Here is a 27,942-nt window from a genome sequence, read left to right on the forward strand (position 1 = left end):
TTCCATGATCATCTTTATCATGATGGACTTTACTCCTGGGAAAGGGAGTTTAAATAAACGAGAGAGAGAGAGTCCCAGAATTTTGAATAGTTTCTTTGCTTTATTCACCATCTGGAGAGCCCTGATTGATTAGCTTTGGCCTCACCATTAAGTGTCAATATAATCAATGGGAATGACTAGGCTAGGGTCATTACCTAGATAATTTGCCTGCTGTGTAAATAAAAATGAAGTTGTTTAAATTTTGTGAGAGAGAAAGAAAGTGAAAATAAGGAATGACAATTTGTTTGTTAGAGAAAGTGGAGGCCATTGGAATGACAGTTTTTGGAAGTGTGGAGCAGTTTGGCTAAGAATAGGAATGAAGGATATTTTTTTTTCCAGTTTATCATAGCCAGAGTGAGGAAGTGTTATTCACTGTCTTGCTTGTATACATTGCCAGTAGTGCCTACTTTACGTATGTAAACATCGGGAAAGAGAAGTGGATGTCTGTTACCTGGAGGAGATTTTTTTTTTTAAGGAAAAACACGATTTACACTTTTTTTGTTGTTTCTCTTGGCAGGTAAAACAGAAAGGGGCTCCTACTCATCTTATGGGAGAGAATCAAATTTACAGGGTTGCCACCAGGTAAGTGAGAATCTCGCTTTGGGAAAGGGTTGAGAGAGAATGAACCTGGTAAATCACTTTGTTTGGTCAATTAGAGGATGCATTTTAGACGGTGGCACTAATGCACTGAAAGTCTGCCGATGCCTGTCTCTTTTTAAAAAGTAATGAAATAACACGGAGCGTGGAAGTCATAAACTCCTCATCGTATCAGAATTGTATTCACTGGCTTGTTGTTATTTTTTTTAATCCATCAGCCGGTACCAGTGGCACTGTTTGCAAACCAGCGATCTCGGGTAAAGTGGTTCTATCAAAAGAGTTTATTTGCAATTAAGAACTTAAGAATTTCTTACACTGCAAATGCTCCGTGCAGCCATGTGTCAGGTCCTGGGTTCGGGTGGCTACTGCCCTAAATTATAGTTTTCATAGGGGCTGTAGGATGTTGTGTGAAAACAGGGTTGTATTGAGGGATAAAAATGTCTGTGAAAATATGATTTGTTGTCCCTTTTTGTTTCTGAATTGTTTTTGGCTGGAAGTCAAGGCCAGCAGGCTAACAGCAAAGCCGTCTCAAGGGAAGCATGCGTGAGCTAGAAAAATAAGAGTACTTTAATTAAATAATAAAATGCCAGTGTCATACAAAGGTATAGCATGTGTGTGTGTGTGTGTGTGTGTGTCTCTGGGCACTCTGCATTTGCATACTTTCAACTCTCCAGAGAAAGCTCAGTTCTAAAAATACTATCCATAGCCAAAAGTGTAAGCTTTGTTTCAAGACAATTGAGTTTTTATAGACGCTTTCTTTTTAATTTCAGTATCGGTACTAATCACATGTTTCAAATCTTTTTTTTTTTTTTTTTTTCTCTAAAGATTTAGACTTTCTTTTTCTAAGGGCATTGGTTTCTTACTTTGGAAAACTCTTGATAGAATTTAATCATCCTCTTTCAGATTCAAAGCTTTCTAGTGTTTTATTATTCACCCAAACAGAAATGTACATTCTTTTTGTGCTGGGAAGGGAATGCTTGCTCTCCTGAACCCTCTCACCCTCCCGTTTTCTTTACTGATATGGGAAAAAATCCATTTTGATTTTTTTTTAAACAACCTGTTTCATGGATCCTGGAAAACGTAAGCAAACAGTTTTAGTCATTAAATAGAGCCTGCTCGAGAAGGTTTCCTTGAGGTATCAGTCAGGGATCACGAAAAGTGGAATTCTGGTGGAGTGGTGGTGTTTTGTTTTGTTCTGTTTTTTCTGGATAGATTTGCATTTTTAAAGTTTACTTCTTTGGCCCAGCCATCCATTCAGTCATATTCGGCATCTGAAAGATTTGTTGCGATGAGGTGAACGGTGCTGGGTTAAGAGCTCCTGCTGCACAAGCTGCAGAGTACAGTTTATGGCAGTTTGTTTGGAAAGAATTCCGCAGGAAAGAAATTTACAGCCATTCCAGCACAACGGAAACATCTTTGGAATGTGAGTGCAAATGTGCGGGGTAGATAGCTCGGCAACCAGCCTCCTAGCGCCGAGTCTCTGGTGTAAAGCTCTCGATTCCTGCGCCTGTTCCTGTGTATCTGGTTTCTCAGGGTCAAGGCAGAGGCCGTTTGAGTTTTGGGGGAGAAGAAAGTTGACAACATCCTTCCTGTTCGCTGATGGTCATGGCAGAGGTCTCTGTTTTCGACGGGCCTCTTTTTCTGGTCAATGAGAGAATAGGCTTCCTCGCCCCTGTATCCTTTCTTCCTAATAGGAATTGGCGTGATTCCTCCCAGACACAAAGATTTCCTCTGCTGAGTAAGCGCGAGGCCCCTTCACTTGTGAGAGCATCATCCAGACCGCGTGAGTGTGTCAGTGTGTGTGCTGGGACACAGACCCTCCCTCGGTTTGTGGGCAACACTTCCCTCGGGTGAGACTGAAGTTAATTTTTTTGGCAGACACAAGGTGAGAAGTGGAAAGGGGCAGAGGGTGGGCTAGAGGTGGACGGACTGGCGTGCGACGGCTGAATGTCTGGGCCTGGGGAATGTCTCCTCGTGAGACATTTGTGTCCAGGCAAATTCTGTTGTATACAGGAGTGCGGCTGCATCCGCTTTTCTTAACAAGTCTTCATAATATAGCCGTGGAGTGTGGAGATTCTTTCATCCTTATTTCTGCTTCATGAGTGTGAGTCTTGCAAGGACCGACCCTCTCTTTGCTTAGCCTGGGCTCAGCAGTGTCCATAAACGGTGTGATCACTTAAGGAGAAAAGCGAGGAGCCCAATTTTGGAAATTCCCTGATTGAGGAAATCGGGGCTGGAGAGGGAAAGGGTACATATTTTGAATTTCTGCTTTCGGTGAAATCTGAGACTAGAACAGACCCTAGTGTATCTTCCAGTGAGTGAGTTTCTCTTGTGCCGAATTGTTTTTTTGAATCCCTGTCTCCAACACCAGCTATGCAAACCCAAAAGAAAGGCAGAGTCTCGGTGTCTTGGGCTTCAAGTCTAAATAGCAGATCACAGCTGAACCGATTCCCCACTGTGTGGCAAGGTGAGTGACTCGTGGAGAGGCAGCTTTTTGTTTTCTCGTGTTTACTACCTTATGGAGATGCTGGATGGAAGTCCTTTAGATGCTGTGCCCTGAGGAGCTCCCAAAACTGCTTTATCGTATTCTAACAGTGTATCCTGTGGACTTCCAGGGATGAGCACTGTTACGTATGAACGTGCTTCTTCCAGTTCCAATAGCCTTTTGTTTGGTGCAGAGAAATAGTGATGGTAAGCAACAGGTAGCCAAATGCTGTCCTGGAGAAATAAATTATTGTTTTGGAATGTTTGTTGTTTCAGAATGCACCAGGTTAAAAAAATATATATCCGTCATGTGTCTCTTGAGGATGTACCACTAATAGCGATAGACATGGGACTTTTTAAAAGTGGGTGTCTTAGCTGAGAAACAAAAGCCGGCAGGTTCTTTATTAGCGATTAAATTGTTTTCATTGAAAATAGTAATGGGATAATATGAATTCATTAATGCACTTCCATATAAAATGATCAGAAATGAACTCGGTGACTTTTTCAGCCTTTTTGAAATTGTATAGAAAATAAACCCATAGAAACCAAAGTGGCCAAACGGGCTTTTTTTAGTTCTCACTAAATATGGCAAAACTAATTTAAATCAAATTGGAGTACGGAAATCACACCCAGGCTTGAAATGTTCTTGCCAAATTGCAGCCTCATACGACTTTTTTTTTTTACTGGCAGGGAAAATAAAATTTATAATGGAAAGTCTGACAGAAATGAAAATGAGGGGAAATAAAGTTTTTCGCAGGATAGTCCAATCTTAATACGATAACCAATAGCTAATACCTGATGGGCATCACTGTGCGTGACAAAAGGAAAAAAATGTCATTTACTTTTGGCCTCTTTTGCTGCTTTGAATAGGATGTTTGGTGACTGCAAACTTTTTTTGTCTTTTTTAATCTTCCCCGAGATCTACTGCTTTTGAATGAGGTGGCGATGTCAACACAAATGCTTGGTATTAAGGCAGAAGTTTTCCCCTTAAATGGAAGTTGAGTATTGATTATCAGGAAGTGTTTGTCTTTTCTTTCTGGGAGATAGCTCAAGTCTAAAGCAATGGTTTCCTTTATTAGTATCTCCTGGGCAAGGTTGTGTGTGTGTGTGTGTGTGTGTGTGTGTGTGTGTGTGTGTGTGTGTGTGTGTGTGTGTGTAATATGTGGAGAGCTGGGCCCTATCTGAGACCAATTAAAATCACATCTTATGAGTTGGGCCTTTGCGTTTCTGACAACTCCCCAAGTGATTCTAATGTGCAACTAGGTTTGATGATTTCCTAGAATGTTCTATAGGAATCTACTCTATTTAAAGACTTGTGTTCAAAATCTAGTGTTGCCACTGACCTTGAAAAAGCTTTTAGATTTCTTGCCTTAATTTGATTATTCAAGACATGGGAATATATTGCATATGTATTTCATTTAAAAGGCAGTGAAAATTAGTGATATTCTGAAAATCAGTAAGATGCCTTGAAATCTTTATACAAAATCCCACAACTGAATATCCCAGCCCATATCTTGTTTTCTCTAGTGAAGTCCAAGGCTCTAACCTTATCCACATTCTTTTTCTTTCTCAGCAAGTAATCAAATAGGACTCTGCTGATAAAGTTATTTGATGTTTAGATCTTAAAACTGACGGGATTTAAGAATTAGGCCTAATCTCAGATACCTTTGTTAAATTGCAGAAACTTTGCAGCTGTAGAGGACATGTAAAGGTCTTCTCTGTATGTGATTTAGTGTGCTCTCAAACCAAGTTGTTTTGGATTCATTGAAATTAAACCTATGTAGTTGGTTCTGAAATGAATTACACATTTAAGACTGGACTTTTTTTCTTTTAAATCTTTTTATTTTTGATACAAAAAGAATTACAAATTCCTTAATTCTAAAACTTTTGGACCCTTCCGGTGTTTCTTATCTGAAGTCAAAATAGGAAGGATATACGCAAAAAAGCTGTGAAGTCCTTTGTCTCTTCTTATGAAAATGGCTATTTAGGTCTTGTGGAAGCAGAATACATCTTGGTTTTTAACTTGGCGTTATGGTTAAATGTGTGTTTATAGTGTGCCGTCATTCATACCTGGTCCTACGTAACCTTCCTCGGGACCTCTTCCATCCATGTATTTGCCTTAGCGCTCTGCTTTGCCTTCATGGTGCTTTTTGAATGTGCCATTATTGATGTTTGTTGAATGCTGGTCTCCACGCAGAGTCTGTAAACTCCCGGAGGGCAGGGGCCAGGTCAGCTCTATCTTGCCCTATATGAATTCTGTACCTGGCAGGTTGAGGATTGTGATGACCTGAGGCTTATTTCCCCAGCATCACTTTTAGGGATCATTTTGAGAGAGTGAAGACTGAATAGCAGTGTATGAGAACCATATAGCGAGCAGCGTTTTCCTGTCTCCGAAAACCAGAAATCATACCCTCTTAAAGGCAGTCCTTTGGAAGCCCTTCCTTCGAAAGTGCAGTGTGGACCCTGGAATGACATAGAGGTCAGATCCTGGAGAGTCACTCGTCACTGACTTTCTTGGCGTTGAGTACTAGCCTGGCGGCCTCACTGTTCTAGGTCTGAAGGTTCCCAAAGGAGGGAATTGGAGATGTTCTTGGTTTCCTTCTGGTGGGTGCGTTATTGGAACCAAACGTCAGACTCCAGGCCTGTTGTTTTTTAATTTGCTGGTGTGGACGGTGGGACAGAATACTTTAAATCACGATGGTGTCAGAAATCACAGGGACCAAATCTGCAGGGTGATGCCATTGGGGCTCTGCCCACAAGCACTGTTTTTCGGTCAGCAGCTCCTTTGTTTTGGGGGCATTGCTGTGGGTATGCCCCTCTCCCGACAGCCACCCAGCACACACCAAAGGGGAGAATGGGGCCATTTTTTCACTGTGTTGATTAACAAATATTTTTTGGCCCTCAAGTGAAGTGTTAGGTATAAGGGGGAAAAACAAAGGAAAGGTCTTATATACCCTCCCTTCAGTCCCCACCAGCAGCTTTCTGGACGTTAAGGGGGAGAATCAAGCACCATTTATTAAATTTACAAAATTTTCTTTAATCTTATATAGTATAAAATTTCAAAAACTCAGAAGAGTTGAAAAAAATAATACAATGAAGTGCCACTTAAACAGTTGTTAATATTTGTTATATTTGCCTTGTGTGTGTGTATGTGTAAGTATATATATTTTTCAGTGCACCGTTTTTAAGTGGCAGATCGAATAAGATTTCACCCCTAGATTTTTCATCATGTGTCTGAAAATTAAGAACACTCGCCTATTTAACTAAAATACTGTTATCACCCCTAAAGAAGTTAACAATAGTTTCCTAATCTAATACCCAATCCAGATGAAAATTTCTTCATTTGTCCCCATGAAGATGTCTTTCATAGCTCTTTTTTCCCCCCAGGCATTGAATTTATGCATTGTATTTTGCTTCTGTGTCTCTTTAGAATTTCTTTTAAACTAGAACAGTTCCTGTAATTTTTTAAAAAGTGATATTTACCTTAAAGAGAGCAGGCCAGTTGTCTTGAAAAATATGTCCCTTACTTGAACTGTTGGATTATTTATTTGTGGTGCTGTTTAATTTGTTAATCTATCACTTGTCTTGCCTACAAATTGAAAATTAGGCTTGAAAGGCTGATTCAGACGGAAGTTAAACATTTTAGCCCGAGCATCTCATAGGTAATGCTATGTGCTTCATACTGTGTTTCATCTGGAGGCATATAATGTCAAGATATGTTGCTATTGGTAACACTGACTTTAACCACTTGGTAGAAGTGGAGACCCCCAGGTCGGTCCATTGTAAAGAAACCTTTTCCCCTTTGTAATTAGCAAACAATCTTTTTTTCTTTTTAAACATCTTTATTGGAGTATAATTGCTTTACAATGGTGTGTTAGTTTCTGCTTTATAACAAAATGAATCAGCTCTACATATACATATATCCCCATATCTTCTCCCTCTCGCGTCTCCCTCCCACCCTCCCTATCCCACACCTCTAGGTGGTCACAAAGCACCGAGCTGATCTCCCTATGCCATGCGGCTGCTTCCCACTAGCTATCTGTTTTACATTTGGTAGTATTTATAAGGTAAGCTGGGACGAAGTGAGCAAACAATCTTTGTGTTTATACTTTAGCACTGGGCATAGATCCCTGTTCCCCAACAATTTTTTTAAAATTATTTATTTATTTATTTATGGCTGTGTTGGGTCTTCGTTTCTGTGCGAGGGCTTTCTCTAGTTGTGACAAGTGGGGGCCACTCTTCATCGCGGTGCGCGGGCCTCTCACTATCGCAGCCTCTCTTGTTGCGGAGCACAGGCTCCAGACGCGCAGGCTCAGTAGTTGTGGCTCACGGGCCCAGTTGCTCTGCGGCATGTGGGATCCTCCCAGACCAGGGCTCGAACCCGTGTCCCCTGCATTGGCAGGCAGATTCTCAACCACTGCGCCACCAGGGAAGCCCCTCCCCAACAATTTTTGACCTGATGGTTTTAGCATGCATTGATGACACTAGCCCGAACCAGAGGGTTTTGAACTAGTGATTTTTTTTTTTTTTAAGCTAACTTTTTTTATTTATTTATTTTTGGCTGTGTTGGGTCTTCGTTTCTGTGCAAGGGCTTTCTCCAGTTGTGGCAAGCGGGGGCCACTCTTCATCGCCGTGCGTGGGCCTCTCACTATCGCGGCCTCTCTTGTTGCGGAGCACAGGCTCCAGACGCGCAGGCTCAGTAGTTGTGGCTCACGGGCCCAGTTGCTCTGCAGCATGTGGGATCTTCCCAGACCAGGGCTCGAACCCGTGTCCCCCACATTAGCAGGCAGACTCTCAACCACTGCGCCACCAGGGAAGCCCTGAACTAGTGATTTTTTTGAAAATTCCATCATTCCTTCTACATTTTAGCTGACATTCTTCTTTAAGGAGCTTTATTTCATTGTTCATTTCAGTGCTGTCAATTTCAGTGTTCATACATATACAAGTATAATGTTAATAATCCTTGTATTAAATATGGTTCCTTACCTGGAGGAGACTGGAAGTATTAAAGCATACTTCAGATTTCTTAAGGTATAGCTTATGGCTCAGGCTAATGGTCAGAAATGCTTTAATTGCAGGAGGAAAGATGTGATTATAGGCTATGTTTCCTTGTACACAAACTCTAGTATTCTTTTTGCTGAAATTTGGAACCTTGTGACAATCTGTGTACCCCCAGCTATTAGATTAATCTTTTGATAAGCACCAAGGTTTTTCTCAAATTCTCAGATTGCTCCTCTATATTTTAGTAATTGTTTTTAAAGATCTCGCAAGGTTGACCATCGGTCTCTGACCGACTGAGTCAAGTGGGTTGCTGTGATGCCCGATGAAGTAGCTCTATCAAGGATCACTGAGATAGTGGATCCATACGTCCACTCACAGCCCAGACACGGCTGATGAGTGAATTTCTAAACCTTAGTCTGGGCTCAATCTAGAGGAAGCTGGGGGGACTAATATTAGGTGCCAGTAAAAACCCCTGGGGCGATTATTATTATCTTCATTTAAGAATTAAGAAAATGATGCTCAGAGAGGTTAAGTAAGCAGACCCAAGATCTCACCCTAAGTTTCAGAGCCAGGCTTTGGACTTTAAAATGCCTGGTTTTAAAGCCAGTGCTTTTCCAACTTGGGTTCCCTGAGGCCCGAGCTCATGGTGAGGTTTCTAAACTCAAGAGGTAGGTCTGTATGAGAGCCCATCTGGAAAACCACTCTTGGTAGATTCCAGGCCCACTGGAGAATCTGGATCTAACACATTGCTTAGAATGGAGTAGCTTCTCAGAGTAAACTGGAACCCTGAACACAGTTGGGAAGGCGGAGAGGAGGGCAGGCCACCCAGCTCCTTACAGCCCAGCCTGTTTTTGTTTTTTTTTAAAAAAATACACCACATGTGCTTATATGAATAATCTATTCTGTAACATCTTCAGAATTAGCATGTGCAATTTCATTAAAACCAATGAAGATTTCCTGTGACAAGGCTGGGGTAGAATATGCCAATTCACATTTTAGCAACAGCATGAGCACTTTCTTAAAAATCTACGGATTATATTTGGGCCTTCCTTTTTGTGCAATGCAGGCAGAATATGGTTTGCAATTACACAAATTTGGATTCCTCATAGATCAAATTATTGTTCCCCAAATACAACAACTACATAGAAAGTTCTAAAACAATACTTTTAGCAGGCATTTAAACGTGACCCAATAATTTTTTCGATTATGACATTTAACTCATTTTGTCATATATAAAATGACAAATATGTGTTAGAAGTATAGGCAAGTTTTCTAAACAGTTCAGGACAGGTAGCACATAAAAAACCTTTGACATTGCTTTGAGATGATTTATGAGACACCAAAAACATGGTGTCCTCATATCCTAAATGAAATTTCACCAGAATATTTGGATTAACTTCTCTTTTCTTATGAAAAGTATTGAGGGGTTTTTAATAACCACTAGCAATTAGGACTACAGTTCATCTTTATACTTTTGACATGTAAAGAGAAAAGGGAAAATCAGTTAATGACTAAACAAACAATTGACTTAATTGTTTTTGAGCAATTGAGGTGTACTTGGTAAAATTTAATGCTGAAATATATCTACCCATCCTGTAGAAGTCACTATAGTCCTATAGCTTCTTTCCATAAAAAAGACAGTAGACTCACAATTCAGCATCAGAAGAATGCTGAATTTCACTTTTCAATATGAAATGGCAGAAACATTTACTCCTCTGTGTGTGATCATGCTTGAAATGGTTCCATCATTAGGAAATGTCTCCTGAAACTCTTAAAACTGAAACCCCAAGTTAAAATAGTGGGAACACTGCAAGTTACCGACAAAACCCCATAATCTTTTTAGAAGTAAATATTTAAGAAAGGAACAGATATTGAGTCTGCTGCTGTGCCTGATAGTGGTAACCTGCTTAGAATTGAAGAACCCCATCCTTTGAAAAATTGTGTGTGTGTGTTCTCAGTGTTTATGTGGATTTCTTTACAGATGCTTTCACTCACAGATAAACTAAACTGAGCTTCCTAAAGCAAGTACCTTTTATGTTCATTGTGTTATTTATTATCTAACAGAAGTAGTTTCTTGGGAGAAGAAAACCGGCACTAATACATAGTTGCATTTGCTTTAGCATTTCTAATACGCAAATGTTTTTTCACAGTATGGCACTTCTTTTTATCAGACATTTCTTGTACTTAATAAAGGGAGAAGTCAAATTTTGGTGGGATAGCATCTTTAGACTGGCACTTCCCTAGATTTTGTTGAATAGAATATATTATCACAATATATTAACATTCTTATCGTACTTAAGGAAATCTATATATCCCTTCATTCCATTAACCTGTCCCTTCGAAAGACCTCTTCTGGTGAAGGCTTTCTATGACGTTTTAAAAAATACCAAATATATCTTATTTTAACCCACCTCAAAGTCACGTTTACGTGAATTTGGGACGAGAATTCAGTGATAAGAAAGCAATTAAGGGTGAACATCCCTAAGGTTTTTCAAGCAGTGACCATCCTCCAGAGCTCTAGACGTAGGGGTCTCTGTGTCGGGGTTTGCCCGTGCATGCACACAGAATAATCTGAGCTCATTTGTACCACGATAATGAACAGCAGGGCACTGAATCTTTTCAGTTTTATTGGTATTGTATACAGTAAGTTATTAAATTTCATCTCTGTAATACACCTGCAGTAAAATAACAAAACATCGCTGCACTTAAGGAACATGTGTGTGGTACAATGCCCTCCCCCATCATTTCACCCCCCCCCCCAAACAGCTGCTTACAGATTTCAAGATCCATTGTATATATTCCCTTGAGCCCACCTCTAATAATCGAGACACATCTGCCATTGCAGTATTATAGGCATATGTAGTTTTATTGAAAACTATACCTGTAAAAAAATTAAATAACTCCTACCTCAATTAAATTGGAAAGATACCTTTTGCATATTGCAGACCTCCTGAGACCCAGCAAGTTCATTTTATTCTTATATTACAAATCACTAAATATGTTATTTTTATTTAGCTAAGTAGCTAGCTCTTATACTCTGATGAAAAGTTACTTTCATTTTTTTCTTACTTTTGTTTTCCTTCTCCCTTCATCTTTACATATAAAAAAAAAGTACCACACAAGCTACAGGAAGGAAACATTGAGTCTGGCTACCATCAACACGGTATAAATAAAGTCAAAGGGAAAGGATCCTAAAATGTACCTCTAATTCTGAAGTGATTATTAAATAAAAATAAAGGTTACAAAATCGCGATCAAAACCTTAACTCATTTTGTGCTTTAATAGAGATTTTTACAAGCCTCTCTGAGATCCGTTTGATCATCCTAATAGCAGAATAGGAAATAATATGAAGAGGGAATGAGTTAGTAGGTCATACAAGTCTTATATACGTAGATTCCTATTGGATTAAATCCCTTACCATAACATGTACATTTTGTTGAAGATTGGGTCAGTAATGATGCCTATAAAATAATTTTTATCCAAACAGAAATAATAGTAAAATATTCACTGAAATAAACTAAGCATAACCTTATTCCCACTTAAGGTATGTAGGGTGTCAATATATATTACATGGTTATATGATAGTGAGTATGAATAATTATTCATCATGAGTTAATCATGCTACTCTTACAGTGAATATCTAAGAAGAAACGTTTATAAATTTGCTTCATATAATCATGGAAAAATCTAAAGACAACATGCCGACTCTATGAATAGGAAGAAAACTATATACCCTTTTGGGAGAATATGAAGGTTACTCATTACATGGTATCATAGAAAGAATGTTTTGTGCTCTTCAAAAGGACTGTATGTGAAAGGGACAGAGGGAATGAGAGCTGGGTCCCTGACCCAAAGTGAGTTTAGACTCAGAAAATATCCTCTCATGACAGTTGAAAGGTAGATGGTTTCACAGGACGAAGTCAGAGAAAAATGTTAGTGATAGTTGCCGTAGAGAAGAGAGAAAATCAGGTAGCGTTATTGATCACCAGTCCAGATTAAAAATAGTTGCATGTTTCAATGATGAATTTTCTTTTTTTGATAAGCATATTGCTTAAAACCAGTGGTTATTTGGTTCCATTGGGGGCTGCCGGGACCTATGAGATTTTGTTCAGTCTGTGATCAACTAGGATATTTTCTGTACCTCTTATGTTTCACAGGATTCAAAGCCTAGTGTGGGCACAAACCTGAATCCTAGAGTCTTAGGGTCATTGCTTACAATTAAGTTCTAAAACCCCAAGAGAATCAGATTTCAAGATCTTAGAAGTATTTCAACTTCATAAGTTTTTTTAGTAGAAAAATGCATTATAAATTCTAAACAAACTTTTCACACACAACTCATGCACAAGTTGGGGAATACAACTTAACTCAGGCTATACCACTCCTTTGAAGTCCCCATCAACTCAACTTTTTCTTCCTTGGATGTGATTCACTCCTGTGGAAAGATCTATTACCAGTACTTTTGAACTGTGAAGTCTGTTTGTCACTCTGAGCTCTGCAGTTCGGAACTGTCATGTGTCCAGTGACTGGTACGACATAGCATCAGCGGTGGTAAAAGATTTGCTATGGACAGTGACATGTGACAAAGAAGAATGTCAACAGCTGCTACTACTGACGTTGTCCCTCAAGGAGTCTTCCTGCATCTCTGCCATTTAACTGTCTCAGCCAAGGAGTCACTAATATGGACCACTTTCTCTCAGTCCTACTCCCACTTAGCTACCAAGTAAGATTTGCTTGAATATGTTTTCAGAGTGCAAATTCCGGGTGCCATTTTGTCAACGGAAAGAATATTTAAGTTTGGTGTTTCGTATGTCGGGAAAGGGATTATCCTTTGCTTTATTTCTAGGAGAACTTCCTCTCTATTCCCTATGGCAGAAAACACATCCGCCCTATTATTCTTGGACTCCAGACTGTCTCCGTTTCCTACTTCATTACAAAGCAGATTTTCATTTCATTATACCCTAGGTAACTGTACTACCCCCTCAAATTTCATAGGATGCCTGCAGAACTACTCACAGAACCAAGATTGGAGGCTCTTGTGGAATCCATCCACTATGTCCCCTTAGTTACCTGGCGCACATCATTTGATCAGGGCTCTAGGTACTTACACGTATTGTTCTAGAAATAGAATGCAGACATCCTAGGTCAGCTCTGTAGAACCTCAGTGAGCAAGTGGAACATACCAGAACATTCAACAATACTATATTCCACCACACCTTCAGCTGGGTGTTTAATAAATATTTATCGTGAAATAGCACCCCTCCCCCACCCCCCAAGGTCATGATATCACTGTCTTGGGAGAGGGCTTGAGCTAATAATAACGTAGTCACCTAATTTGAGACTCTAACACATAACTTTTCACATTGACATTCTCACATCTATTCGGATATATTTTTCAAGGGGCTAGAGTAAAATCTGGCAGTTACCGATGAGATAATTCACCTCAGGTATTGTGCTTTTGACCTTGAATTTTATTGATTGAACTTCCTCTCAGGATTAGTCTTTCCATCTGTGTCTGTTGGCTTGGTGACTGTCCCCCAACCACCATCCTAGATTATTCTGTCTCCCCCACCCCCATAAGCCCTCAGTTTTCAGATTTGGTCAATTCTGCTTCCTACAGCAATAAACCTACTCCGTCCCCCGCATCCCGTCACCACTGTTGCTGTCTCCACCCCTCCACTTCCCTCCACTTCCACCTTCTCATTCTCACAAGGCTGCTGGAGTGATTGTCTCCAGAAATCCCCAGTGCTGTTATGCCCTTGCTTACCATCCCTCCATGGCTTCGGGGACCCAGCCTTAGCGTCTTGAACGGGATTCAGAGAGCCTGGCCCCTGCCTTGGCCTTCAACCTTGGCCTTCACACTCACCACTCACATCTCGTGTTCCAGCCGTACTGAGCTGCTCGCGGTTCCCTTGAGGGCTCTTTCACGGTCCTCTCTGCCTTTACAAGGGCCCTTCCATTGGCCTGGAATATCTTCATCCTGCCTCTCATTCTCCTCTCCTTATATTCCTTTACCAGATAACTCACACTCTGTGTCCAGGATCCGGCTCATGCATTGTTATATCCAGGCCAGAAGGAGGTGGCCCTCCTCTGTGCTCGGGTAGCCTCTGATGCACTGCGCTCTCTCAACAGTTGTCACGCTCTCTACGGGCAGCGAGGGCCAAGGGCTAGGCCTGTATTCTCTCCCGAATGCCTCATGGGGAACACTCTGTTTGCCTGGGAGTCAGTGGATGGATGAGTAAGCGAATAAATGAACCAACAACAATAACAAGTTATATAACTTGTGGCCCCAGTGGGGTAGGAACTCTTTTTAATCCCCATTTTATTGATAATGAAACAGAGACTCAGAGCGATTTTGTCACTATTAATAGTAAGTGGCAGAGATGGGACTAGGGGACAAAGTCCTTTGGCTCCAGATTTATCATTTTCTCTATTGCTTCTTTATCCCTGGATAAAGTTGGTGAAGCTTTTTGTGATCGCCGGTAGCCCACAGGGTCTTCTCGTAGATGGTTCTAGCTCTCTTCTCACTGTTAACTTAGTTATCATCCAGCTTCCTGCACTGAGACCTCTTTCTGTCAGTAGGAAAGACTGCGTTTCTAAAGAGGATAATATCACCACCACAATCTGTATATCAAGAGCATTGTCCTTCGAGGGCCAAGAAAGAATATTTTGAATGTCTCCCATAAGGAACTACAAATTGCATACGGTGTGGTGCGTATTTCCTGCATTGTCTGTTACCTGTCAGTGGTAGTACCTCTCTACTCCACTGCTGAAAGGACCATGGTCCACCTGATAATGGAAAGGCTTTGAAGCTCAGGGGTGAATGTAATACCAACAGTGTTTCTGTCACTCAGGTTTCATCCTCCTTCACTCTCCCTGGTCCATCTTGCTTGGCAGAGGGTGGGTAGGAAAAGGGAAGAAGTGGATGAGTTGAGTAGATAATGGTTTGCTTCTCCCTGTTTCCTGCACAGGATTCTTTTCCTCATAACCTTGAGGTAGGACATGGAAAAAAAATGATGTTAATGAGTTTTATCTCTGTGTATAATTTTGAAATCTTTAGGATGGATTGTTACAGTAAGAAAGGACCTAACTGTCACCTGGTGCTCAATGCTGCTTAGTAGCAAATGGGAAACTAAGGCTCAGAGATGTTAAGAGACTTGTCAGCGTCACACAGCAGACTTCATTCATGTGGACCCACACAAAACAGTTAAAATTCCAGTCTCAGGTAACACTGAAATTTTACTTGATGTCTTTGTAGCCTCTTTCTTCCAAAGGCCACAGGGCCGCCCTAGACTATGAAGTGATAGCCAGAAGTAGCTGGAAATACATCCTGAAGAAATTTCTAGACCAGTGTCCCTTTGTTCCGCTACCACTGAATCGCACCGTCGCGGAGCCAGAGGATGTTGTTTGCTTGTAAATACTGAGTTTTTGAAATGTCACTGTAACACTGGAAAAACGTTGTCTCAGAAGGTTACCAAAGTGACAGAATCCCGACATTGTACATATGAGCCAACACAAGTGCTCATAAATGACAGGAATGAAATATACTTGACTAAATCCATAATAATCACTGATAACACTGTTTACCCTCAGTGACCAGGAGCTGTGAACTTGGATAAAAAGCACATGTGAGCAGATATCATTCATGTGTCTGAGCCTCTAGCCATTCCAGAATATTTTGATGGAAAAGATCCCTAAATATTTAAAAACTTTGCAGTAACTAAGAAGCAAGTGTGCAAGATAGGGTGTCAGGCAGCCCTAATGGAACCGGAGAGAGAGGACTGATAAGACGGCCCTTGTTCTGGTCAGAACCAAACTGTGAGCCCGGTCGAGCGGGAAGGTCAGTACTCTTATTTTCAATAGATGTGATTCCTAGAAGGTCCATTTGCCACAAACAAGAGCTTACACACGTGCCATGTTCTTGAGAGAAAGAAGATGTGGAATGAACTTCGAGATGAAAAGCCTCAGAGCAACAAAGGCAGGATTCCCTGAAAGTCTGAACTAGGCTTGCACTTGAGCAGGACAGTTAGGTGGTCCAGCTCCCTTCAGTGCTAATTTCTTTAGAGCCCGGGCTTTTTCTCTTTCTTCTTCTTCTTTTAATATTTATTTATTCATTCATTCATTCATTCGTTCGGTTGCGCCGGGTCGTTGTGGCACGCGGGATCTTCGTTGCCACGTGCAGGATCTTTAGTTGTGGCACGCAGGATCTTTAATTGCGGTATGTGGGATCTAGTTCCCTGACCAGGGATTGAGTCCGGGCCCCCCGCATTGGGAGTGTGGAGTCTTAGCCACTGGACCACCAGGGAAGTCCTCCAGGCTTTTTTTTTTAATAATAACTTCCTCCTTTGGGGAAATGATTGCTTTCTTCCCTCTTCTGTTCTAACATTAAAATGGTACCTGGATGTCAGAGGCTCCAAGAAGAGATGCCTGAGGTGGCAAGCCAGTGTCCCCTTAGCCTCTGTGATGTGGCTACTCTTGCTGTTCCAAGCACCCCTTTGGTCCCCATCTCCCCAGGGGGCAGTGGAGACTGCATGACGGCGGGCTGGACCCTCCCAGTAGTTCAACTGGCAAAAGAGAGCTCCAGCTGGTGAAAGAGATAGGGGAGCGACGTGGCCCCAGGGGCTGCTCCCATCACTACTCTGAGCTGTGCACAGGGAAGAACTGGGTTTGCCCGGAATGACCTCCTTGGTTTTCATACGTGTGCAAAATACTTTTTCTTTTTCCTTGACGTACTGCGGTATTGTTTGACTCTTTTTTCATGGTAAGCATCGCTTTCTTAACTAAAAATAAAAGGCCAAATTCAATATTAGAAATACTCAGTGCTGATGAAATTTGGGGAAAACTACAACATTATATATCGCAAACTGACATTTGACCCAGAAATTATAGTGGTTCTGCTTCTTGAATTTTTATGCTTAGCAAAGTTTTCGTAAGAGGGAGAAAGCTTTCTATCGGAAGGTGCCCATTTTGGTATTAGCTGGAACGGTGGTGAAGAGTTGGTAGTGATCTGAGAGCCCAAGGCTGTGTGACGTTGGTGCATTTTGGGGTCCGTGGGTAGGGTCTGTGTGGATGATAACACAGCTTTCAAAGAGCGTGGGCAGAGGAGGGAGCAGGAGTGCCCCAAGCCCTTAGAAACTCAGTGGCTGACTAGCATTCTGGTGACACGGCCGTTCACCCTGCCATGGGGATTCCCTGGGTGGGGACCCAGTGTGCTTCTTGAGCTACCTGGCAGCTGGCAGGGCCTGCTGTCCTGGTTTGACTGACAAGCTGTAGGTGTTGGTGTTGGAGAGACGGTGGCCAGGCTCAGGCTCTGTCCTAGAACTCTTCCTGCTTGTTGGTCACGATTGCAGGTGGAGGTTGAGTAGCTTCTCGCATTCCTCTCAAAGAAAGACAGCTTTGTCTTCCAGGGATGAGCTAGAAGGCAGTGGCCCTGTGGACGTTCTGCAACAGGACCACCCTGCTGATGGTCTTATTGCCTTCTCTGTCCGGGCTTTGACAACTGTAGGTACCTCCAAGGTTCTCGGAGCTGGAGCAGAGCTGGAAAAGCCTTGAATTTGGACTTTTTCTCGGACTCTCAAAAGACGAAGGACACTCATCCCCAGTATCTACTCTTCCCACTTCTCTTTCATGATCTTTGAAAAATGATTTTATAAAAAACCTTCAGGGGTTTTATTTTCGGCACGGCAGGTGGATTGGACTCTTGGTTGGGGGAGCCAAGGAAGAAGAGTCGAATGAAAGTGGTCTGAACACAGGGTGGCTGTGGAAGGTCTCTGCTTCCTGAAGGTCCCCTTCGGTGAGGCTGTAATTTGTTAATCCGTCTTTATCTAAAGTAGACTTGTGCTGTTTCAGCTTCCAGACTGCAGGCGGACAGCCGCAAATGCGACTCTGTATCCACTTCGCCTGTCTCCCCGTGTTTTGCTTCCTGATTCGCTGCTTCCAACCAGCTGTTCTTCTAGAAACCAAAGAGAAGTAAAAGAGCAGGGGGGAGAGAGAGAGAGATTGGTATTTTTTACTATCAATGGGTAAAAATATCTGTCAGGCTCATAAGGTAGCTCCTTAGTGAATTTAGCATTTGGTTATTAGTTTAGAGGGAATATCTTTGAGCTCAAGAGTTAGCTAATTAAGAAAATCAGTGGAAGATTTGAGGAACTCACATTTCCTCTCTCCAGATCCCCTGAGTTTCTCCCTTCAGCTCTACTTCCCAATTCATTCCACCCTACCCCCACACCTAATATTTATTTATTTATTAAAAAAAATTTTTTTAAATAAATTTATTTTTGGCTGCGTTGGGTCTTCGTTGCTGTGCATGGGCTTTCTCTAGTTGTGGCAAGCGGGGGCTACTCTTCGTTGCGGTGCGCGGGCTTCTCATTGTGGTGGCTTCTCTTGTTGCGGAGCATGGGATCTAGGCACGTGGGGTTTCAGTAGTTGTGGCATGCGGGCTTCAGTAGTTGTGGCTCGTGGGCTTAGTTGCTCCACAGCAGGTGGGATCTTCCTGGACCAGGGCTCGAACCCGTGTCCCCTGCATTGGCAGGCAGATTCTTAACCACTGCACCACCAGGGAAGTCCCCTAATATTTAAATATTTGGTAAAGCTCAGAATTTTAGCCTCCTCTACCAGGATCTAGCCCCAAATTGCTCCCTGGTGGCTAGAGGGACAAAAGGCAAGATGGAAGATGGGGAAGAGGCGGGGCGGATCATTTTGCCTCTTGTCTAATACATATGTCTGGTTACCTATAATGGGTATTGCTATGTCAGTATCAGTGTGAACCAGCTCTGAATAGGTTAGCCTATCATTTTGTTTTCTTTGGGGTCAGTTCGCTGCAGGGATTTCCTTTCCTATTCTTGTTTATCAGTTTCCTTTGGTCTGATTTTTGTTTTGTCACATATTGTATTGAGCCTTTCTCACAGTCCTCATCACACGGGGTGGGCGAGTGAGAGAGACACATACACGTAGAGACTGAGAACAGGGTAGCTGAAGACTGTACATGCTGTCGCCTCATGGGCTGATGTGAATAGGGCTGGGAAGGGCTGTGATTTTATAGGCAAGCTGATTAGCCAAGCGCTTGTCATCTCCGCTGCTGCTCATTGGCCGGCCAAGTGTGAGTGTGCCATCTAATCGACAGCTGTCTGTGTCAGAGGGCCATCTTGTGTCCTGTTCATTTTGACTGAACACAGCAGAGACATCTGCAGAGTTCTCTGCAGCTCTGACAGTGGTGCCCTGCCTGCCAGCCCTCAGACACAGGAAGCAGCCTAATTGAAGAGCTCAGAAAAGAACATTAACCCATTGGCCATCTTGGTTTGGGTTATTCTGGCCGAAAAGAAGTCTCTTTTTGAGGATACTACCTGGTCATCTAAGGTTGAGAAAAAGATGAGATCCAATGTCTTGATGAACTGAACTGGTATAGTGTAAAATGTCTTGGTAGTTTTTGGCCCATGGGGTTTCAGTTGATCTGGGTTTATGTGATAGGATGAAAAACTCATTTTCAGGGTAAACCCAGTGTTTCATGGTGAGGTTAGGCGGAAGAAGCGTATCTTAATCCTAGGTTCACGGCAATAGTGTCTTCTTTGAAGGTCATAATGGGACAATTGGCTTGTGTAGCAGCAGTAATGCTTGGGACATAAGTGGTTTGGGATGAGGTGCTGCTCTTGTTCTTTTCCTGCCAAACCTGACACTGCCCTGTCTGGGGCAGATTGCAGAATCTCCCTGAGATCGTAACCACTCTATTTCATGGAATGTAGCTAACTTTACAGACATATGGACTGCCTCTCTAGGGCATTTCCTATAAAACTTAGAGATACTGAGCTGGACTTTTGTGATGCGGAAAGAGTTTAAGTTATTATACACATTTCAGCACAGGAGTTACACTGTTTAATTCTTTGCTTCGTCATAGTGTCTTCCCATGAAGCTGTATTTATTGGAGCATCTATTAGGGCTGGTACTACATGCAGGGCTTGGTTTGGACTGAGTCACACTGGGAATGCTTCCTACATTTGGGAATGATTTAGTGGTATCTTAAGTTTAGCAAGAGGAAAATATTTCATTTCATTCATTAAAAAAATTTATTGAGAAAGGGACAGTGTGAGGGAACATTGAATACGTTGCTTTTACTCTTTCTTTGCTTTACAGAGTTCTTCTCATTCATTATTTGCAACTTAACGAACCTTTGTCACTGAACCTGGATGAGAAGGAAGATCTAAGAAACCTTGAGTAATTTGTTTCAGACTCTCTCTATCCCATTTGAAGGACACTGTTAGAGACAGGTACTCTTATTAAGTTAGTTGGAGGAAATTCAGACAAGTAGACAAAAAAGACTCCTCTTCTAAGTTGTCCTTTGTAAACTAAGGTAGGAGTGATTGAGCAGAATGTTTAGAATCTAGCAGCTTATAGACTGGAGGTCAGGGAACTGAGTCTTATCCTGCCTCCAACATTTTTTAAGGCTCAGTTTCTACCTCTTGAAAATGAAGCCTTGGCCCAGATAGTTTATGAGACGCCTTTTAGCTCCCCATGTCTGTGACTGTCAGAATAGGGAATGAGGAGGGAGAGTACATGCTGGTAGCCTTTAGACATTTCAGAAATGTTTGACACATTCCCCAAACTGCATGGATAAGGCAGCAGCTCTTTGCCCTTGAAAAGAGTAAGAAATACAGAAAGTATTCAAGAGCCACATATTTAGCCTGCATTAACTGTTTTCTTCCTAATTTCTGTTTAGTATAAATGATAAATAATTTGCCTTAAAAAAAAGTTTAATGAGTATGACGCGGGTGCAGAGAGAGGCTTGAGTCAAACGGGACTCATGACCTCCCGGCATCGTTACGATTCCTCTTGGAGGATGGTTTTGTCCAAGGTGTTGGGCATGCTGGGTCAAAGCCTTATGGTGCAACAGTCAATTGGTTCTAAGACACCTTTTTCACATTTTAACATCTCAGAAATTTATGGCATGCCAATTTAATTGGAGACTTTTTTTTTTCTTTCTTGGTGGTTAATAGATAATGATGTATCTTACATTCAATGGCATGTTTGATGAAATACAATTCTAAGAGAAACAAACATTTTTTTAAACTAAAAAAGGCTAAGTGACTTCTTTACTTCATTGCTGACTAATGCTGTGAATGTCCTTTTTAACCACTTTGAAGAATCCAGATTGCCTTAGGAAGGCAATTCATGGACAAAGTTTACCCTCCTAGAACTCTGCACTTAATGCACATTTGAGGAAGGAGGAAATACATGCTAATAGTCCTCGTGTAGAAGGAATATTCTGAAACTAAGTTAGCAACTTCCACTCCTTGGCTGTTATCACATTTCTTTCCCAGAAATTTCTAGAATTTTCTTTCTTTCTAGAATTATTCTAGTTATATTGAGTCAGAGATGCCAGATATCTTGTTCAAAGGAAGGTAAAGTGTCTTTGTCAATTTCCAAGCGGAAACTATGAGTCAAAGTTGTCAGTAAATCACTTAGACTTCATTTTTTATTCACATGCTTTTAGAGTTTGTTGATACTTTAGAGATCATCTAATCCAACTCCTCATTTCACTAATGAGTAAATGAAGGTAAATCACTTTGTCCAAGGTTTCGCCAAATAGAACCTGGCTAGCCCGATGCTCATTTGTGGCATTCTTGCCGCTAAGATTCCTACAGTGTAAGGAAAATGGGATCGGCTACAAAAGGTATTATGTACATCTTTTGTTTGTGTTTTTGAATGTTACACTTGTATTTATCTGGGTGAATATACTTGGGTTCCTTTGGTTTGTGTCTCGGAACACTACACTTGTTTTGCTGCCTGCTACACATTTAAATTCATAGGTCATTTCACAAGGGACAGAAGCCACACTTGTAATATACGACTGAATATATACCACCCTTTATGTTATAGTAACATCAGTCGATCATTTCTTAGTGAACCCTGTGATGGTTGAGAAAGCCAAAGTAGTAGGCTCAGGGGCTGCAAGTTTAGCATAAAAATTGTCAGGTGCAAGCTGATGTTACAGTGACTTACAGAGGCCTTGGCCTGGTTTTGTTATTTCTCCAACCTGTTTGTTTTCACCTTTGAAATAAGAATCTGGATTTAGTTTTTCCTTAAAAGCAAAAACAAAAATCTTTAAGGTCTTTAAATGTGAGCCCAATTGGAATACATTTCTTACGAATATCATATATATTCATGTATTAAATATTGATGTAAATGACATTTTTAAATTTAATAATGATTTCCCAAGACACTTCACCCTATTTGCTTTGAAACTGATGTGATGAGAAGAGAGTTAAATCTTAATGTTTTATTTTTAGTCAATTAACAGACGATTTAAAAAAAATAGAGATATATTTTGTTTCAAATCCCTCATTGAAAGAGATGTCAAAAGTAATATAATGCTAACATTTTTAATTTTAAAAATTCTTTCACATTTTTAATTGTATTTTTTCCAGCTTTATTGATGTATAATTGACAAATAAAATTGTATATATTTAAAATGCACAGCGTGATGATTTGATACACATAGACATTGTGAAATATTTATCGCAACCAAGTTAATTAACACAGCCGTCGTCTCACAGAGTTACCTTTTTGTGGTGAGAATGCTTAAGATCTATTCTTAGCAAACTTCTTTTTTTAAAATTTTTATTTTATATTGGAGTATAGTTGATTTACAATGTTGTGTTAGTTTCAGGTGTACAGCAGAGTGATTCAGTTATACCTATACATACATCTATTCTTTTTAGATTCTTTTCCCATTAGGTTATAACAAATTTCAAGTATACAATACAGTATTATTAACTATAGTCACCATTCTGTACATTAGATTCTCAGAACTTATTCATCTTATAACTGAAAGTTTGCACCCTTTGACCAACACCTCCCAATTTCACCTGTGCCCTCAGCCCATCAACAACTACTATTCTGTTCCTGTTTCTATGAATTCAGCTTTTGTTTTTTAAGAGTTTGTATATGATTGATACCATACACTGTTTGTCTTTCTTCATCTGGCTTATTTCACTTAGTGTAATGGCTTCCATATTCATCCATGTTGTCACAGATGGCTGGATTTCCTCCTTTTTTTGGCTGAATAATATTCCATTCTAGATATATGCCACATTTTCTTTATTCATTCATCTGTTGATGAATGCTTAGGCTGTCTTGGCTCTTGTAAACAATGCTACTATGAACATCGAAGTACAGATCTCTCTTTGAGGTACTGATTTTATTTCCTTTGAATCTCTACCCAGAAGTGGCTTTGCTGGATCATATGGTAATTCTATTTTTAATTTGCTGAGGAACCTTCATACTGCTTTCCATAGTGGCTGCACCAATTTGTGTTCCCACCAGCAGTGCATGAGGGTTCACTTTTCTCCATATGTTTTCCAACATTTGTTATCTCCTGTCTTCTTGATAATAGCCATCCTAGCAGGTGAGAGGCGATATCTCATTGTGATTTTGATTTGCATTTCTCCGGTGATTACTGATGCTGAGCACCTTTTCAGGTACCTGTTGGCCATTTGTGTGTCTTTGGAAAAATGGCTATTCAGGCGTTCTGCCCATTTTTTAATCAGATTGTTTGGTTTTTTGCTGTTGACTTGTATGAGTTCCTTATATATTTTGGATACTAAATCCTTATCAAATACATGGTTTGCAAATATTTTCTCCCATTTCATAGGTTGACTTTTCATTTTGTTGATGTTTTCCTTTGCTGTGCAGACTTTTTTAGTTTGATGTTGTCCCACTTGTTCATTTTAGCTTTTGTTGCCTGTGCTTTTGGTGTCATATACAAAAAAATCATTACTAAGAGCAATGTCAAGGAGCCTTTCTCCTGTGTTTCTAGGAGTTTTATGGTTTCAGGTCTTACATTTAATCTATTCCGAGTTAACTTTTGTGAGTGTTGTAGGATGGGGTCCAGTTTTACTCTTTTGCATGTGGGTATCTAGTTTCCCCAGCACCATTTATGGAAGAGACTGTCCTTTCCCTATTATGTGTTCTTGGTGCCCTTGTCAAAGATTAGTTGACTGTATATGTGTGGGTTTATTTCTGGGCTCTTGATTCTATTCCGTTGCTCTGTGTGTCTGTTTTAATGCCAGCACCATACTGTTTTGATGACTATAACTTTTGTAATATATTGTGAAGTGAGGGACTGTGACGCCTCCAGCTTTGTTCTTCTTTCTCACGATTGCTTTGGCGATTCAGACTTTTTTGTGATACCATAAAGATTTTAGGATTAATGCTAATTTACTTTTAGTGTTGATAAATGAGGTAAGATGATTTAAAATCATCCTGGAGATCACACAGAAAACCAGGATTAATACTCAAATGAGTAGCTGCATCGTTTGAACTTTCCCACATAGTTCATTAAGTAACTTTGTCGTCAAGAGCTAAAACTGACTTACAAGCATCATGTGAAGAAGGAGAGCTAATAGTTAAGTATTCAGGAATTTTGTAGGCTAGCGATTTAACCATTGAGAACTTGAAATTAACACGGAGGGAGTATTTACACCATGGAAATGCACCTCCCACACAGGGGGTATATCAGCACACTACACTACTGCAAGGATAAAGAACTGATACCTATGATATACCTGACCTGCTTCTATTACTGTTGTTATTATTAATTCTATTGCCTTAAATGTTAAGTTTTAGCTTTCTGGAGTAATAAGAGTGTTGAAATTGACCATAAAGGGTTTCCCTGGTGGCACAGTGGTTAAGAATCCGCCTGCCAGTGCAGGGGACATGGGTTCGAGCCCTGGTCTGGGAAGATCCCACATGCCACGGAGCAACTAACTAAGCCCGTGTGCCACAACTACTGAGCCCACGTGCTGCAACTACTGAAGCCCGCCTGCCTAGAGCCCGAGCTCCGCAACAAGAGAAGCCACCACAATGAGAAGCCCGCACACCGCAATGAAGAGTAGCCCCCGCGAACCGCAGCTATAGAAAGCCCATGCACAGCAACAAAGACCCAACGCTGCCAAAAATAAAATAAATAAATTTATTAAAAAAAAATTGACCATAAAACTGAGTAAATGAAGTATTCCACAAAGAAAACTGAACTGGTCTTGGCTCTTGGGGAATGACTCTGCTCTTGAGGTCTGGTCCCCTTCCTTCCCTCCTTGTCCTGGTGAGTTCCCTGCCTTTTCTCAAGCAGGCTTTCTGACATGTCTTCTGCTTCCCAGGGACACACTCCTTCAGTGCTCCTGGAGCTCTTATCACCTCCCCCACCTCTGCTCCCCACTGAGGTGTAATTGTCGTCTGTGAGTTGGGCTTTCCCTCCACACTGCACAGACCCCAGTTTCTTGTTCCTTTTGTGCAGATACACTGTAATGGACCACCTGGTTGACAAACTTGTTGCATTAATAAAGCATTGTCTGTTCTACACCATGTGGATTTGGATGTTTTGCCTCCTTTCCTGCTTTTCTCTTCTCACCTACCTTCCCCTACCACCACCCACCCACCCTCCCAAGATGCTACCTCTTAAGAAAAAGAGAAAACATGCCTTACACTTTTCTATACTTACGTTTTGATATAAATAACCGTTACTGGTAAATTTAGTCAGAATTAGACTAAATATGTTATTTGAAAGAGGGAGGATCATCCAGTGAATAGAAATGAAGTAGATCAGGAATTGTTGTTACACAACTGAGAACTTGACATCTTTTGTGAATAGAATGTTGAGATAATTTTAGCGCTGGGCTAGTTTTGTAAGAGACATCTTATTTTAAGTCTTCATTCAAAGGAACTTCTGTGGTTCTCAAACTCGCCTGTATTCAAAATTCCAATTTCCTTGTGTCATCTCTCTGAAACATTCCTTCGTTGAGTTAACCTGTTCTTGGCTTGTGCACACTAGTGTGAATAACTAAGACTTATTTTATTTTTTTATTAATTTTTATTGGAGTATAGTTGCTTTACAATGTTGTGTTAGTTTCTGCTCTACAGCACAGTGAATCAGTTATACATATACATACTAAGACTTATTTTAAACCTTCATCCCAGCTGAAAGAATTTTCTAGAGTGGATAATAAATATAGTTTTCTGGGTATCATGTATAAGGGCAGATGTATATCAGATATTCCAGTTTGATTGGTCTACTCCACTACATGGAGATCGGTGTCATGCTCAAGGGATTTAATGCATAGACTGTAAGGGTGCGGCCCTTAAGCCAGTCTTCCGTTAGCCAAATGTCTTGTCTGGGGCAGGTTATTTAAACTTTCTATACCTCAGTTTCCTCCCTATCTGTGAAATAGCATTAATATTAGTACTTTCTTCATAGGATTTTGTGAGGGTTAAATAATTTAATGTATGTAAGACACTTAAAGGAGTCTGGCCCATAGAACGCACTCAGTAAATGTTGGCTATTATGATTATAAAACTGAAGGTTATTAGTCAAGCTGTAACTTATCCTTGACTTTTGGTAGATAAGAGTGAAGAGTATCTTTGAGTAGGTCATTGTTTCTAAAATCTGTGGGTCAAGTATTCCTCATGAAGCTTTTTATTTTGGTCTAACTCATAACTTTGGTAACATTAAGTACTCTTTGCAATTTCCTGCTGAGAAGGTAGGCATTTCTTTCTCTGTCTGTCTCTCTTTTTCAATTCCAAAGCCTAATTTCATATCAGAAGAAAATAACATAGTAAATAAATATTTAATAAATATTCAGATGGTTTTATTTCTAGTCTATAAGATAAAAGAAAGAAAGAATCTTTCTAGAGCTACAAAGGGCCTAATGGTGGCCAGAATTTGGCTCTCTGCCCTCTGGACATGATGTACCTTATTCCACAGAATAATACCAAGTTCAACACAGTGAGGAATTTCCCTTGATTACAAATGTTAGCAGCATTATTGAGTCATTTTTGTTGATGTTCAGTGCCCCAGGTAACACATAGCTTTCCTCTGAAAAGGATGAGAGATGTGGAGGACACATTGTTGAATCCCACTCATTGGACAGTGGTAACATGATGAGGTTTAAAGTTCTTCCTGGAATAACCGTGTCGGCCTGATTGAAGGCTACAGGGCTTCAGCAGTCTCTTTGAGAACTTTACGGGATATACCCAGTGGCTGTTCTTATCAGTTAAATGTAAGCATGACTACTTAAAATATCATTTGTTCCCCTTTGTCCTTGACTCTGATTCATATTTTTCTAGATAATAATAGGATTAAGTGACTCATTTTATTCCCTATTCCAAGAAAAATATGCTCATTAGGTAGAGAGAGGCTTTAGGGATTAACCCCTAGAGTGGCTTGTTTTATAGTTATCCTATCGTAAGGTAAAAGGAGACCTGGGGAGGGGTGGTGAGATAGTAATCTGTTCTTAAATAGAAGCAAGAGGTGCCATCTCACCAGTTTTTGGCCATCTATCCTCAAACAGAGAAGGTGCTGAATTTTTTTACCTCCCCTTGGGCACCTCTTTCTACATTTTTATAATACCGAGCTCACCAAGTGGATCAGCGGCTCCAGATCAGTCATAGAATGTTGGTGGTGAATCACTTAATTGAAAAATATGGGTGGAAAGACGAGATCTGAGGACTGGGGGGTAGGTGGTTTACTCTGCAGGGGAGTAGCTCTCCACTTTCAAGTTTACAGACACCCGGAGTCTGCCATTCCTTCCTTACTGAGCCACATTCAGGAAAGGGCTGAGGTAGCGAGTCCTCGCTAAAATTCTCATGGGAAAGCTAACCTCTTAAAAACAATGGTTTCCCTAGCACCTAGTAAAAAAAGAAAAGTGTGATTGACTATTTTGATGTGAAACCTACACGCCATGTTTCAGGTTAGATGTCAGGGGTATATTGAGGTGTCCCGGGGTAGTTTCCCCACAGGCATCAAAGATGTGTCCACACAGGTCAACTGAACTGGCTGTG

At 40.8% G+C, this 27,942-nt stretch overlaps 1 protein-coding gene across 19 annotated transcripts in view; it reads left to right on the forward strand.

Annotated features, from left to right (window-relative positions):
- TCF4 (transcription factor 4) overlaps positions 1 to 27,942 on the forward strand; it is a 354,962-nt gene that overhangs the window by 176,340 nt on the left and 150,680 nt on the right. For 13 of the 19 annotated variants that reach the window (XR_014234098.1, XM_082353737.1, XM_082353724.1 and 10 more), the window contains one exon: positions 557 to 621. Coding sequence is in view for 13 of the 19 variants with exons in the window: in XM_082353737.1 (XP_082209863.1) it covers positions 557 to 621 (65 nt within the window). In the remaining 6 variants the exon portion in view is untranslated. Of the gene's footprint in view, positions 1 to 556; positions 622 to 641; positions 2,311 to 2,337; positions 2,522 to 2,572; positions 3,104 to 27,942 lie in introns of those variants that run through there. The other 6 variants (XM_082353731.1, XM_082353732.1, XM_082353729.1 and 3 more) reach the window with 5 other exon arrangements.

The sequence above is a fragment of the Balaenoptera borealis genome (genome assembly GCF_965194805.1).
Source record: "Balaenoptera borealis genome assembly, chromosome: 14".
Lineage (NCBI taxonomy): Eukaryota > Metazoa > Chordata > Mammalia > Artiodactyla > Balaenopteridae > Balaenoptera > Balaenoptera borealis.